The sequence below is a fragment of the Macaca nemestrina genome, chromosome 10 (genome assembly GCF_043159975.1).
Source record: "Macaca nemestrina isolate mMacNem1 chromosome 10, mMacNem.hap1, whole genome shotgun sequence".
NCBI classification, from domain to species: domain Eukaryota; kingdom Metazoa; phylum Chordata; class Mammalia; order Primates; family Cercopithecidae; genus Macaca; species Macaca nemestrina.
Window position 1 is genome coordinate 136,090,280 of NC_092134.1, and position 13,175 is coordinate 136,103,454.

General features: G+C 46.5%; 1 protein-coding gene across 1 annotated transcript; it reads right to left on the reverse strand.

The window, feature by feature from the left end:
* Positions 1–2,616: 2,616 nt before the first annotated feature.
* Positions 2,617–13,172, reverse strand: LOC105484252 (complement C1s). The gene is made up of 12 exons (XM_071072282.1): positions 12,861–13,172; positions 11,791–11,956; positions 11,012–11,219; positions 10,621–10,798; positions 9,292–9,417; positions 8,355–8,554; positions 7,669–7,822; positions 7,006–7,121; positions 6,517–6,595; positions 5,865–5,993; positions 5,114–5,188; positions 2,617–3,803 (listed from the first exon to the last, which is right to left on the reverse strand). The coding sequence occupies exons 2-12, from the start codon at positions 11,793–11,795 to the stop codon at positions 3,007–3,009; spliced, it is 2,067 nt and encodes a 688-aa protein (XP_070928383.1). The 5' UTR covers positions 11,796–11,956; positions 12,861–13,172; the 3' UTR covers positions 2,617–3,006.
* Positions 13,173–13,175: the final 3 nt, after the last annotated feature.

A 13,175-nucleotide genomic window follows, 5' to 3' on the forward strand; every position in this document is an offset into this window, starting at 1 on the left:
ATGACAATTCACCTTCTTTAAAAAGCTAACTATTTTCTCTGGGAGCGGTGGCTCACACCTATAATCCCAGCACTTTGGGAGGCCAAGGCGGGCGGATCATCTGAGGTCAGGAGTTCGAGATCAGCCTGGCCAACACGGTGAAACCCCGTCTCTACTAAAAATACAAAATTAGCTGGGCGTGGTGGCACATGCCTGTAATCCCAGCTACTTGGGAGGCTGAGGCAGGAGAATCGCTTGAACCTGAGAGGTGGAGGATGCGGTGAGCCGAGATCACACCATTGCACTCCAGCCTGGGCAACAAGCGTAAATCTCTGTTGCACCACCAAAAAAAAAAAAAAAAAAAACCACACTGTTTTCCTGAGTTTCAGAAGAAGCAGACATACGTTCCCAACTAACTTGTAAGGTACTATGATGGATACCCTTTAAACACAATGAATGACTTTGTAGCCCCTCTAGGACCTGGTGACGAGCTCTTCCCAGCTCTGAAGTCTCTGATGATGATTCATTTAGATCATCTCCCTGAGCCTCTGATGATGATTCATTTAACTCTTCTCCCTGCCACTCACCAAGAGAAATGACCTTGCAGCACAGTCAATGATGCAAAACCCATACCCGTCACGCTGTACAAGGCGGCAGCAAAGAGGGAAATTCTTCACCAATACCTCAGCCCATCGGCAAGGGCAGAACCCACATAGACTGGTTATTCTCTGAGAGGGAGGAACTTCCTTTTCTGTTACTTGTCAGATTCCAGGTTAATGTTTTGCTGTTACCCCAAGTATAAAAAAATAAGAAAAATATCTCTATCACAAATCATGTTTCTAAATCTTAATATTTCTCCAATGCCTTTTTATCTCTAGAAGAATCCTCCTCTCACCGAAACACTCTCGCCCAGGCCACACTGTCAATTCCATTGCCCCTGCAATGACAGGAAGTGTGAGGAGGCGGCTTCGATGCATACAGTTCAGGGGTGACACAGTGACTTTATGCTGCTTGGTTGACGATATAATCCTCCCAGAGGCTTCCTGTTGTAATTCCCTTCAATTCTTCAGGCCCTTCAATTAGAGTTCCTCTGGTTACCACATCGTGTTTACCCTCTGGTCTAAGGTCAGCTTTTGAATTTAGTCCTCTTGGTCTATGGAATATCAAAGTCCATTCTTGATGGGCCCAAACAAACCATTTTTTGGCTTCTGGTAAAAACTGCCCTCCTGAAAGCCACGTGTCACATCGAATAGGTCAGATTTCCCCTCAACTCTTCTTCTCAGACCTCTGCTTTCCTAAGACACCCTGTTAGGGCAACCGCCATCCTGAGAGAGTTCTCCTGTCCTCAGTTTGTAAAATGCTAAGTCTCTATTCTGTAGTCATTTCTCATCAGTAATCATTCTTTGGGAGGAGGAATATTTTCTTTTCCTTCCCCTAGAAAATAGAAGGGAGAGGCCGGGCGCGGTGGCTCAAGCCTGTAATCCTAGCACTTTCGGAGGCCGAGACGGGTGGATCACAAGGTCAGGAGATCGAGACCATCCTGGCTAACATGGTGAAACCCCATCTCTACTAAAAAATACAAAAAACTAGCTGGGCGAGGTGACGGGCGCCTGTAGTCCCAGCTACTCGGGAGGCTGAGGCAGGAGAATGGCGTGAACCCGGGAGGCGGAGCTTGCAGTGAGCTGACATCCGCCCACTGCACTTCAGCCTGGGCGACAGAGCAAGACTCCGTCTCAAAAAAAAAAAAAAAGAAAGAAAATAGAAGGGAGAGTTTAGGAGTCCATCCTCACCGAGATTTTCTGCTATGTCATCTTGGTACAGAGTTCAATCTAATGAAAACATTGTCACAAATTGATCAAAACCACCAGGAAAGCAGACAAGAGCATGCTCAATTTCTATAGTTTTTCTTTTTTGTTGTCATAATATTGCATGATACTAGTGAGTATTAAAGGAAAATTAACTTTCAGTTGACATATTGAAAAACATTATACTTAAAGAAGATCTTAAACAGCCAACTCAAACTATTGTACATGGACTTCTGAATAAGTTGGGAGTTTTTTGTTTTGTTTTGTTTGAGACAGTGTCTCATTCTGGTTGCCCAGGCTGGAGTACAGTGGCATGATCACAGCTCACTGCAGCATTGACCTCCTGGGCTCAAGCGATCTTCCCACCTCAGCCTCCTGAGCAGCTGGGACTAAGGCATGCACCACCATGCCTAGCTAATTTTTACTTTTTATTTTTGTAGAGACAAGGTCTCCCTGTGTTGCTCACCCTGGTCTTGAACTCCTGGGCTCAAGTGATCCTCCCACCCCAGCCTCCCAAAGTGTTGGGATCACAGGTGTGAGCCATGCACCCGATGGGATTTAATGAGTTTCTTTTTTTTTTTTTTTCAGGTAAATATTAATGAGTTTCAAAAGCAGAATATGATGCCTAACACTGGCGATCTTCGTACTAATCCACAATATTCAGTAAATCTCAGTTGGAAGAGAGAAGAAAAGCTGAATTCTCTGTTTTCATGACAATTAAATTAAATATAAGTTGCTAGATGCCCAATTTCAGTGACATAACAGCCTTCTCATCCCACTCCCCTTCTATAATTCTGAAGATTTGGTGTGGAATGAGGTAAGTCAGCCAAAATTTGCTTATAAACATACTTTATTCTACATAGACAGTGGATACTGAGAATGATCAAGTAAATGGAATTTTGAACAGGTAAAGAAAGAAACAAAGAATTAAGGTATCCCTGTGGAATAGTGCAAGATAGGAGTGCCCCACCCATAGTGTTATCTACAATAGGTACTCAAGGGAAAGGACCCCAAGGAGTTAGACTAAAAATGTATGACCAGCACAATTCTATGATCAAACTCTACCTCTCTACTTCCAGCCAGGCATCTCAACAATCAAGTTCTATTTAAATCATTCACTCGTGTCTTCCTTTAGTCATGATGAAATAATGAGAATACCATAAGGAACAGAAGGCAATGCATTGGTCACGCCCCTTGGAGAGGCTGGTGGGATGTATCCGGATTAATCCTTACTGGGGGTGCTATTTTCCTGCATAGTCTTCTTTATCCAGTCAACATAGTTCTGTACCCGTGTGTAGAGCCCATAGGTCCCACACTGGGGTCCCCAGGACACCAGGCCAGCTACATAGAATTTGGTCTTGTCATTGGGATCCTGTACAGCAAAGGCCCCACCACTGTCCCCTTTACAGCTATCCATGCCCTTCTCTCCTCCAGCACAGATCATGTTAGGAGTGAAAACATAGGCCCCTGCATCTGCTTTGGGGTTTTCCACTTTCACTTCTCTACACTTTCTTAAAGGAGCTACAGGTAACCTTGCCGCTTTGAGGCGAAGAGCGCGATCTCTCTTCTCTGTTCGGCCCCAGCCTGCGATCAGTCCCAGGTCCCCATCCATGAGGTTGTAGTCAGAAGAGGTGCCTGGTAGGCAGATGGGGGCGACGGTGGGTCCCATTTTCACTGGGTCTTTCAGCTGCACCAGTGCAATGTCATTATCAAAATTTGTTCGTGCTTCTGGGACTTCCAGCAGCTTCCATCCCGGATGAATAAACACACGCTCAGAAGTCAGCATCTTGGATTTTGCCAGCCGTGAGGTCTGCACTGAGGTGGACCCAACATACATTGTTGGCTCCTGGTTTCCCTCCACAACATGAGCTGCCGTCAGCACCCAGTACTCATCAATGAGCGCTCCACCAGCCCACGGGTTGTCAAAGAAGACTTGCCAGGGGAAGTTTTTAATATCTGCATCGGATCCGCCAATTATCCTCTGTTTTCCTTCAAAAGGTTCTCTGGGGACTCCACAGACTAGGAAGGAATAAAAAAAACACGGGGAAGGAGCAAGAAATGATACTGGCTTCCTGCAAATCCTCCAACCACTCAAAGAATTTTACCTGCTAGGTTGCAGGGTTCTCTAGTACAAAATGGTCAACCCTATTTGGTCAACAAGCTCAATACCTGACCCACCCTGGTCTTACCTAAACACCCCGCTTTGCCGATGTCATAGCAGGCTCATGGCAGAGCTCAGTTAACCAGAGGCAGTGTGTGAATCACTGAGTCCAGATGCACTGGTGCCTCACACTATCCACAGTGTGACTCACAGCCCCTCTGGAGGCAGGGGTCCACCTTGCACCTCCCAACTCGACATGTGAGGCCAGCGCCCAACCAAGAGCCAGTGCTGGAAACCCTTTTCTCACACAGATGGTGGAGGAGGGAAGCTTTCTGCCTTCTTCAGATGCCCAGATCAAACTTTAATCGCCTTCTTTACTGGAGTCCTAGTTGCACCTGAGTCCCTCCTAGTAAACCACAGGTCAGCCTAGGTAGTAGAGAGGGGTTCCTTCTTTGGCCTCGACCTGTCACTCCCAGTGACTGGTGCCATTACCATTCAGTTATACTAATAACTGAATTCAAGCGAAGCTGCTTACCTAAGTCCCTTGCTAGACAGCCTGGAGGGACTCCAAGTTGAGCACAACAGGCTTTGGACTTAGACAAACCTGGGCTCAAAGCCTGCCTTCGCAACTTGCTAACTCTGCAAACTTGCACCCACCCATTGACTGGTCAAATAAGACTAATGACACCTAGCTCACGGGGCTGTTACAAGGACATGAATGAGATAATAAACACAACAAATAAACTTGGTCTTTCGTTCTCAGTAACAACCAGGATGGTCTTCATCCTACTGGATTTGCCCCAGCCTTCTGCTACCCAACTTTGATCTTCCTCGTTACTTGAATTCCTTGATATCTTGCTGCCATATAAACTTTTAATATAATAACTAGGTTATTTAACTAGTCTTGTTTCCGAATGTTGATTACTCACTCTCAGTTTTCAGGCCCTGTTTTTAGCAGTTCTGTATCTTCTTGTTGCAGCTACATTACCAGACACCAACTGTCGCTGGCTGACGCTTATATTTCCTTGCAGTCGGCCTGGCTTCAGTGTAGCTGAGGAGGTTCCCCACAGCCCCGACAGCCCACGGCACAGTGCTACTGCCACCTCACTGAGCTGGACTCTGGCAGGCCACTGTTCAGTCCTTTCCCAAGAGGGTTACAGCTGCTTTCAGAAGGTGACTCCCATTCACCCATGCCTATCATCTCTCCCCAAGCCTTGGCCCTCCTTACCTGGAACGCATTTCGGCAGCTCTGGGCTCAGCGCCTCATTCACCCAGCTCCCATTACTAGCACAGTGATACTGCCCTGGAATAGCACAGAGAACACAGGCCACACTCACTACCGCATCTTCCCTCCCTCTTCCATTCCCCCACAGCCCGCCCCATCCCTTCAGAGCCTCAGCTCCTCTGGGATTCAAGTAGTAAATCAGATTAAATCAGCCAGAAAAAAAATATCTTCCTCCAAACAATCCCTCAGGCCTCTAGCCCGCCAGGGGAGACAAAGGGAACATCTCCAAAGCAGAAGGAAAGAAGGCATTGAGAAACTGGGAAAATAAATACAAAGCAATGCAGAGAATGTATAGTGTCTCATCCAGCCCTTCATCTAGCACCACCAAAGCCTCTACATCAAGAAAGCCAGTCAGTGTAGCTTGCTGTCTTGAAGCGGGAGGCATTGCTCCTGTGGGTTTTACATGAAATAACTGGTCCAAAGGTGGGTAATCCCATGAAATGGATGTTGTAGGGGAATTCCTGCAGCAGCTATGAAGCTGAGCTGGTGACCTCTATGATTCCCTGTGACTGGTGCTGCCCTGCGCGTGCCCTGCTCCATATGAAAAGTGTATCTTTGGATGAAGCCAAGGGGATGAACACTGTCTGTCCTATCGCCTTCATTTGTCTGCAGACTCTCTCCGGCACAGACAGATTATGCTATTCACCCTCCAACACCTTCTCACTCTCTCTCTTCTCCAGTAGAAGAAACCTACCATTTCCTCCATTTTCCATGTAGTAATACGGCTCCTCACAAGTGTAGCGGGTGACAGAACCAAACAAAGTGCTCTCTGGGTCTTCAACTTTACCATTCTCAATGGATTCAGGAATGCCACAGTCCACAGCTACCAGACGAAGGAAGGAGAGCGATGGTCAGGACAGCCACTTCCTCCAAGGAGGAGTCATGGGGCCAGTTTCATCCTCACTGCTTCCCCACCCCATATGCACAGGCACACCTGGGATGAAGCTCCCCACACCAGCCTCTCTGTGGCCATCCTCCCCATCTGGCAATTCTCAGGTCTCTGGCCCACTGAGATGCCAACTCAGATGGCCCCGTGAAAGCCGTAGTGAAGAGCCTGGTTCTCAGCGATTGGTGATGGCCCAGTGGAAGCCACAAATGCACCCACATGGGACTATTAACTCGACCTATCCCATAGCCCCTTTCTTGGAAAGAAACTTGCCGATCTAGTTGGCCTGGGAACAGATTCGGGGCTGGACTAGAAAAGCCTCCATGACTGGCTTCCCTTCAAAAACCCAACCCACTCCCTCCATGCCTAAGAGGAAACCATGCATCTGAATTTGGATGTGCTGATCTTTCCATTCTCTCTGAGAGAAAAAGAAAGACTTCCACTTTGAAGAGACACGTACGTTGACATTTCAGTTTGGAATTACTCCACTTTCCATTGCTTTGACAAGTCGAATGGAAAGATGTTGCACCAACACGTCCCTGGAGAATAACAAACATCACCACTTATTTCTGAAGAGAAATATGGGAAACCAAAATCAAAACTGGAATTGATCTCTGGCCTTGGATCAATGAGGAGTCCTCACCACAAGAAGCTTGGGAACGTCTTAGCAGACTGACCCAAAGCACCCAGGAGATGAGGCTGACAGACAGCTCTGCCCCAACGTGTCAACTCCCCTTCCCCAAGAAGACTGAAGGCAGAGAGAGAATGCCAAGCTGGCCAGGGAGCTCCATGACTCACAAGGGAGAACTACAGATCTTAAGCTGTCGTGTTTATGGGAAAGGCGTTATACCTTGATCACACACTTACGTTGGTAAACAACTGGACAATTTCAGTCTGCTCATCCTGATCTGGGGTCAGGGATTGGGGAGAAGCCAAGATGGTACTTTACCTCCACAACTTCAAACCCATCCAGACAGGTTATCCGCACCACATCTCTAAACACATATTTTGCCTTCGCAGGCTCCCAAACAGAAGTGGGAGTTTCTTCTTTAGGACAGGGCATTGCTTGAAAGAACAGAAGTTGGGGCAAGAAAAAAACGTTACTAAATAGTTGAAGACTCTCATTCTATTTACATCATTCTCACACTTTCTAAAATCATCCAGTTGTCCTCATTCCTGATGCTTAACATTCCAATACAGCAGATGTCTAAAATCATATGGCATTACCAACTAACCACCCCCAAGCTGTCTGCACTCTCAGGTCTAGTTAAAGGATTACTAGAGGTTGAGGCATTCCTAGCAACCATTGACTGGTTTAGATTTTCCTGAGGAAGTGAAGAATCTCAGGATACTATCAGAACAACAATCTATCTGTTTTTTAAATTATTGTTGCTTTGTTTTTGTTTTGTTTTAGAGACAAGGTTTTGCTCTGTTGCCCAGAGTGGACTCAGACTCCTACTTCCTGGGATCAAGGGATCCTCCTACCTCAGCCTCCCCTCGTAGCTGAGATCACAGGTACTTCCATTGTGCCTGGATCATCTACCTGCTTTGATCCCACATTGTTTGGGGACTTTGGTATCACCAACCAAAGAGGGTCTTCTAGGTTACTCACGATCTCCATGGTAGCGAAGTTTCCAGCCCTTGTTTTGCCCTGTTAGATCAGTTTGGAAGATGATATCAAGAGCATTACTCTTGGTTTCAATATTTAGTGGCCCAGGGAATCCACGACCGCAGTAAGGACCAAATTGCTGATCTCCTGCAACAAACTGAACGAAATGATGAAATCAGAAGAGGGAAAGAACTAAAGGAAAGAGGTAAAATTGGAAGATGGGAGATAAAAATAAGAGAGGCATTGAATGTCACATAAAATAAGAAGAAGGAAAATAAGGGTCAGGAGAAAAGATAATTTTATCTTTAGGCTGAGTGTAGTGGCTCACACCTATAATCCCAGCACTTTGTGAGGCCGAGGTGGGAGCATTGCTTGAGGTCGGGAGTTTCAGGCCAACCTGAGCAACATAGCAAAACCCCATCTCTGTAAATAAATAAATAAATAAATAACAATAAAAATATTAGCTGGGTATGGTGGCTCATGCCTGTGGGCCTAGCTACTCAGGAGGCTGAGGTGGGAGGCTTGCTTGAGTCCAAGAGGTCAAGGCTACAGTGAGCCGTGCTTGCACCACTGCACTCCAGCTTGAGCAATAGAGCAAGACCCTGTCTCAAAAAAAATTTTTCTTTCTTTTCAGAGAGAGATCTCTTTGTGTAAGTTGAGGGTGGGGGTATTAATCAACCGTCACGCACAACTAAACTGTCAAGGCAGTTTCCCTCTGAGTCAGCTGGTTCCACATCAAAATCTTCTCTCTGCACAGTCACCACCACTTGGAACCCTTTCTCCAGCCGGATCTGGTATTCACACCTTGAGTTCTCTGGATATGGTTTGGGATAATTGGGACTTGCAATCTCCCCAATCAGTGCAGTGAATACATCCCCACTGCAATTAACTAAGAGAGAAAAAGTGAAAGGGAGAATCAAATACGGCGTCAAGCAAAGGAATTCCTGCACTATTCTATGATTCCTTCTCTCAGAAACTGACAGTCCTCCATTCAAACTAACCTGAGATCCCCGCCCTAACTGGAGGGATGCAGCAATTACACATGCAGTAGATATCAGCAGGAACACCCAAGTCCTATTAGGTTTCCATCACTTTGCTTAGGATAGAGCCTTTCCTGGTTATGAACAGCCCCCAGTAGACTCTTTACAGACATCTATCTCTTTTCTCCAATTAACTAACTTTACCCTGTAGTCTTATCTTCCTCCCTTCTTGTGGCTTCATCTCAGCTTATGAGTAACTAAGAATAGATGCCAATACTGAGTGATATAATGGACTCTGTGGACTCAGTGTGGGGGAGGTTGAAACGGGGGCGAGAAAACTGCACATTGGGTATAGTGTACACTGCTCGGGTAACAGGTACAATAAAATCTCAGAATTGACCACTAAAGAACTCATCCATGTAACCAAGAATCACCAGTACCCCCAAAACTACTGAAATTCTTAAAAATAATAAATAAATAAATAAATAAACAAACAAACAAATAAGTAAATTTTAAAATAAAAAAGGAATAAATGCCAAATGAAGGCTGGGCCTAACAGAAGTTGGAAGGGTGGACAAAGCCCTTTCTAGGGCCTCAGCCATTCCAAATCCCAGGGAACATGCAACCCTCTTAACACCAAGCTCACCTCCACAATTCTTCATGTCATCATGGAGGAAATATTCCGGGGGGCAGGAGCAGAAGTAACCACCAATGAAATTGTTGCAGAAGTGGCTACAAGGGGCATCTACAAAATCTGTGCATTCATTTATGTCTACAAAGAGTAGAGAGAGGCTGAGGTCAAGAACAAACACCAAGAAGGCAGAATGAGGTTAAACCTAAAACCATAAGGGTAAGAAAAAGTAGGAAAGGCCTGTTGCTTAAAGATCCCTCAAGGGATCGCATGTCAGGCCGGTATTATTCTATATTACTCTCCTGACATATGGTTCCAGAGTTGAACCCTACCACTACACAGCTATAAGGGAGCTCGTGTGTGCGTGTGTGTGTGTGTGTGTGTGTGTGTGTATGTGACATAGCCTCACTCTCTCACCCAGGCTGGAGTGCAGTGGTGCAATCTCGGCTCACTGCAACCTCCACCTCCCAGGTTCAAGCAAGTCTCATGCCTCCACCTCCTGAGGAGCTGGGAACACAAGCACGCACCACAAACCTGGTTAATATTTTCTATTTTTAATAGATACAGGATTTCACCATGTTGGCGAGGCTGGTCTTTAACTCCTGGCCTCCAGTAATCCACCCGCCTCAGCCTCCCAAAGTGCTGGGATTACAGGCATGAGCCACCACGCCTGGCCTAGGGAGCTCTTAATGTCAGAGGTCCTTGACTTTTCTCATGTACAGAGCGTTTCAGCTCCAGGGATGACGCTCTGCAAGGTAAAAATCATGATGATGCCTTCTGCAGGGAGGAATCAGTACATTCATTGCTTTATATGATGTTGGTCCTTCTATCAAATCTAAACAATAGTTTGGCTTTATGAGATGTCCTAGCTTCATTTTAACCTGGAGAGAGATACAGAAGTACCCAGAATTTGAAGGTTTGAATGCCATATATTGAATGGGTTTAAATACTACACATTCCTCGTGTGATTCTTGGCAAGTTATTAACTTTCCTAGTCCTTATTTTCTTCATCTTTATATGGAGCAAATAACACCTACCTTGAAGGGTGAAAGTGATGATTGTGTTAAAATAGGAAAAATCCCCGGCACATACCCAGTTTACAGTGGCTCTCAATAAATTACTGTGTATTATGTAATATGTGTTATTACCATTATCATCGTCACCACTAAGATGTGATCATGCATTTGAATTTCATAAAAGTGATTTATGGAGGGACTCAGGCCAAGTCAACACTTTTTGTATGAATTACAAACAGAATCCTCATTCAACGTGTTGCTCAGTGGATTTCTCACTTCTAATCTTTTAGCTGGGTCAATAAGGCACATGCAGAAGAGTGAGCCTTACCTGTGGCGACATAGTATGCAGCAAACCCCGTAAAACGCTCTTCATTGGAAAAGTCTGACTTAAAGATCACCTGGAGTTTGTTGTATGGGACTTGGAACTCTTCCACAATTGGAGAGTGGGGATTGTTACTGGTCCTCTGTCCACAGAGCCTCCCTTCTTCAATGTCTCCTGACATTATCTAAGAGAAGAGTCAACAGCAACAATAAAAAAGCTAGGAAAGGGTAATATTTTGGTATGGAGGTAAGAGAAGGGACAGAGAGAGTAGAACTTTTATGCCCCTAGGACTTGACTTCAGTTCACTGTGAGTACAGGTGGCTCTCCCTCCCACATCCTTATTCTACTACCTCAGCCCTGGTCTTCTCTCTCTATTCTTTTTGTGCTTATAACATACCTGCACTGAGTCATACGCACAGTTCTCTGACAGCTCTATGTCCAGATGGGTGAAGTAGAGGTGAATCCCATACCCTTCAGGAACTTCTATGTCCCAAGATTTCTCTACCTCACTGGGGTATGCCTGAGGATAGTTAGGGGACAGGATCTCCCCATACATGGTAGGCTCAGCATAAACCCATGCCAAAAGGCAAAACAGGATAATGCACCTGAAAAAAAAGAGGCATAGATTGGCGGGTGACCCAGGCACTAGTAGCCTAGGACAGAAAGCGCTATTTGTCAGAGGCAGAAGGGGGAAGAAGATAGAGGTAGTCAGTCGGTTGGCCATGGGGGAGAATCTTAGGTCGGAATAAAGAAAAGTCCCAGGTCAAACCAAAACCCAGGCTTCAGATAAGAGCCCCCCCCCCCTTTTTTTTTTCTTTTCAGACAGGGTCTCACTCTGTCGCCCAGGCTGGAGTGCAGTGGTGCGATCTCAGCTCACTGCAGCCTTGACCTCCTGCGCTCAAGTGATTTTACTACCTCAGCCTTTTGAGTAGCTGGGACCACAGATGACACCCACCACACTGGGCTCATTTTTTTTTTTTTTTTTAATAGAGACAGGGTCTCCTTATGTTGCCCAGGCTGGTCTCAAAGTCCTAGGCTCAAGCAATGCTCCTGCCTCAGTCTCCTAAAGTGCTGGGATTATAGGTGTGAGCCATCATGCCTGGCCCATGAGCACTTTTCTTGAGAAGATGAAGGGAATAGAGTCTGTGTAACCTCTGGAGACCCTTGATGACTTACCACATCTCTGGCGATTCGTCCGCCCTGGTGAGCTGCCTGTCTCTTGGTCCTGGCTTTCTGGACCTCGGGACTTTGGAGCCTAAGGGGTGGCAGGCCTGGCTGTATTTGTCTGACAAACACAGGCACCTTCTTTGGTGGTGTGGCGTCACCTGGGGCTCAGTGTCACCTTCAAAGGGATAACACACAGGTTAAACAGAGCCATATCACCAACATCGCGGCATGGCACCAGGCCCCTCACACCCTCCTTAGTTCAACTTCAACTAACTTTCTAGACTATAACTAAATTGTATCCTTTCCTCCTTGCTTCTCTGGACTTTCTCCTAATTTTTCTCCAAAGGAATCGAGTACTTTCCCCCAGTTTTCTTCTTCCTCTGTTGTCCTCCACCAGCCCCACCCCGACGGTATCAGTCTCTCTCCTGCCCTCAAGAACAATGCTCCCATTTCCACTCGGGTTTCGGGTTTTCAGCAGTCTTCGCACATCATGACCATCCATCTAGGACAGCCCCTCTTCTTTAACCATGATCTCCTTATCTCCTCAAGCAGCCCTGTCTGCTGTTTATCATTGCGTGCATCTCCGTTGATGCTCCCAACGCCCACGGATGGACGCAGGAGCTTCTTTCACTAGGGGAAGTCAGGGGCCTTGGAACAAGCAGTCTGGGAAGGAAGTGCTGCCCCACTGAGACAGGGTTGCGTGAGGAAGGAGAAAAGGGACAGCCAAATGACAAGGAACATAAACACTTCCTACATTCGTTTTCCAGAGTTTCTTTGGGGTTTGTCCCTGCTGCCACCCCCACTCCCCTGCCAACTTACTGAAAATATAAGCTATCTCCCCACAGTTCCTAGTAAAGTCTTGCTAAAATTGCTTTAACCCTGAAAACAGTGGTAGGTAAGGGGGTGAAGTAGGGGTGGATGGGGTGAGCCTAAGAGAAATAGGTTGCCTATATTCTGCTTTTTTTTTTTATGCTGCCTTTGTGAGCCCTCTATCACTGCCCCAAGCCCTCCTACGTGAAGTTCTCTGCCTTTCTTTCTTCCTGCATCAAAGCTCTGCTCGTCGTTTGTAAGGATTTTACCTTCAGAAGCTGGTAGGAGCAAGTGGGTCAGTCCCCTGTCTCCTGCCAGTGGGCATGCTGGGCAACCCCTCCGGCCCCCGGGGACAGCGGCACAGGGCCTTGACGCTCCCTCTGCAGGAACCTCCGGTCAGCCTCCCTGTCCAGGTTCTGTTCCTAAGAGTGTGCATGTCTGAAATTCCCTGATCTAAACAGAGGGGGCTGGGAGACCATGACATAGGGAAAGAGTAACTCAGCCTTGATCTTGGAGCTCCCTCTGCTTTTGAAACAAGGATAGCATCCTCCTCCCAGGCCTGAGAGGCCTCTATCCGGGGCTCC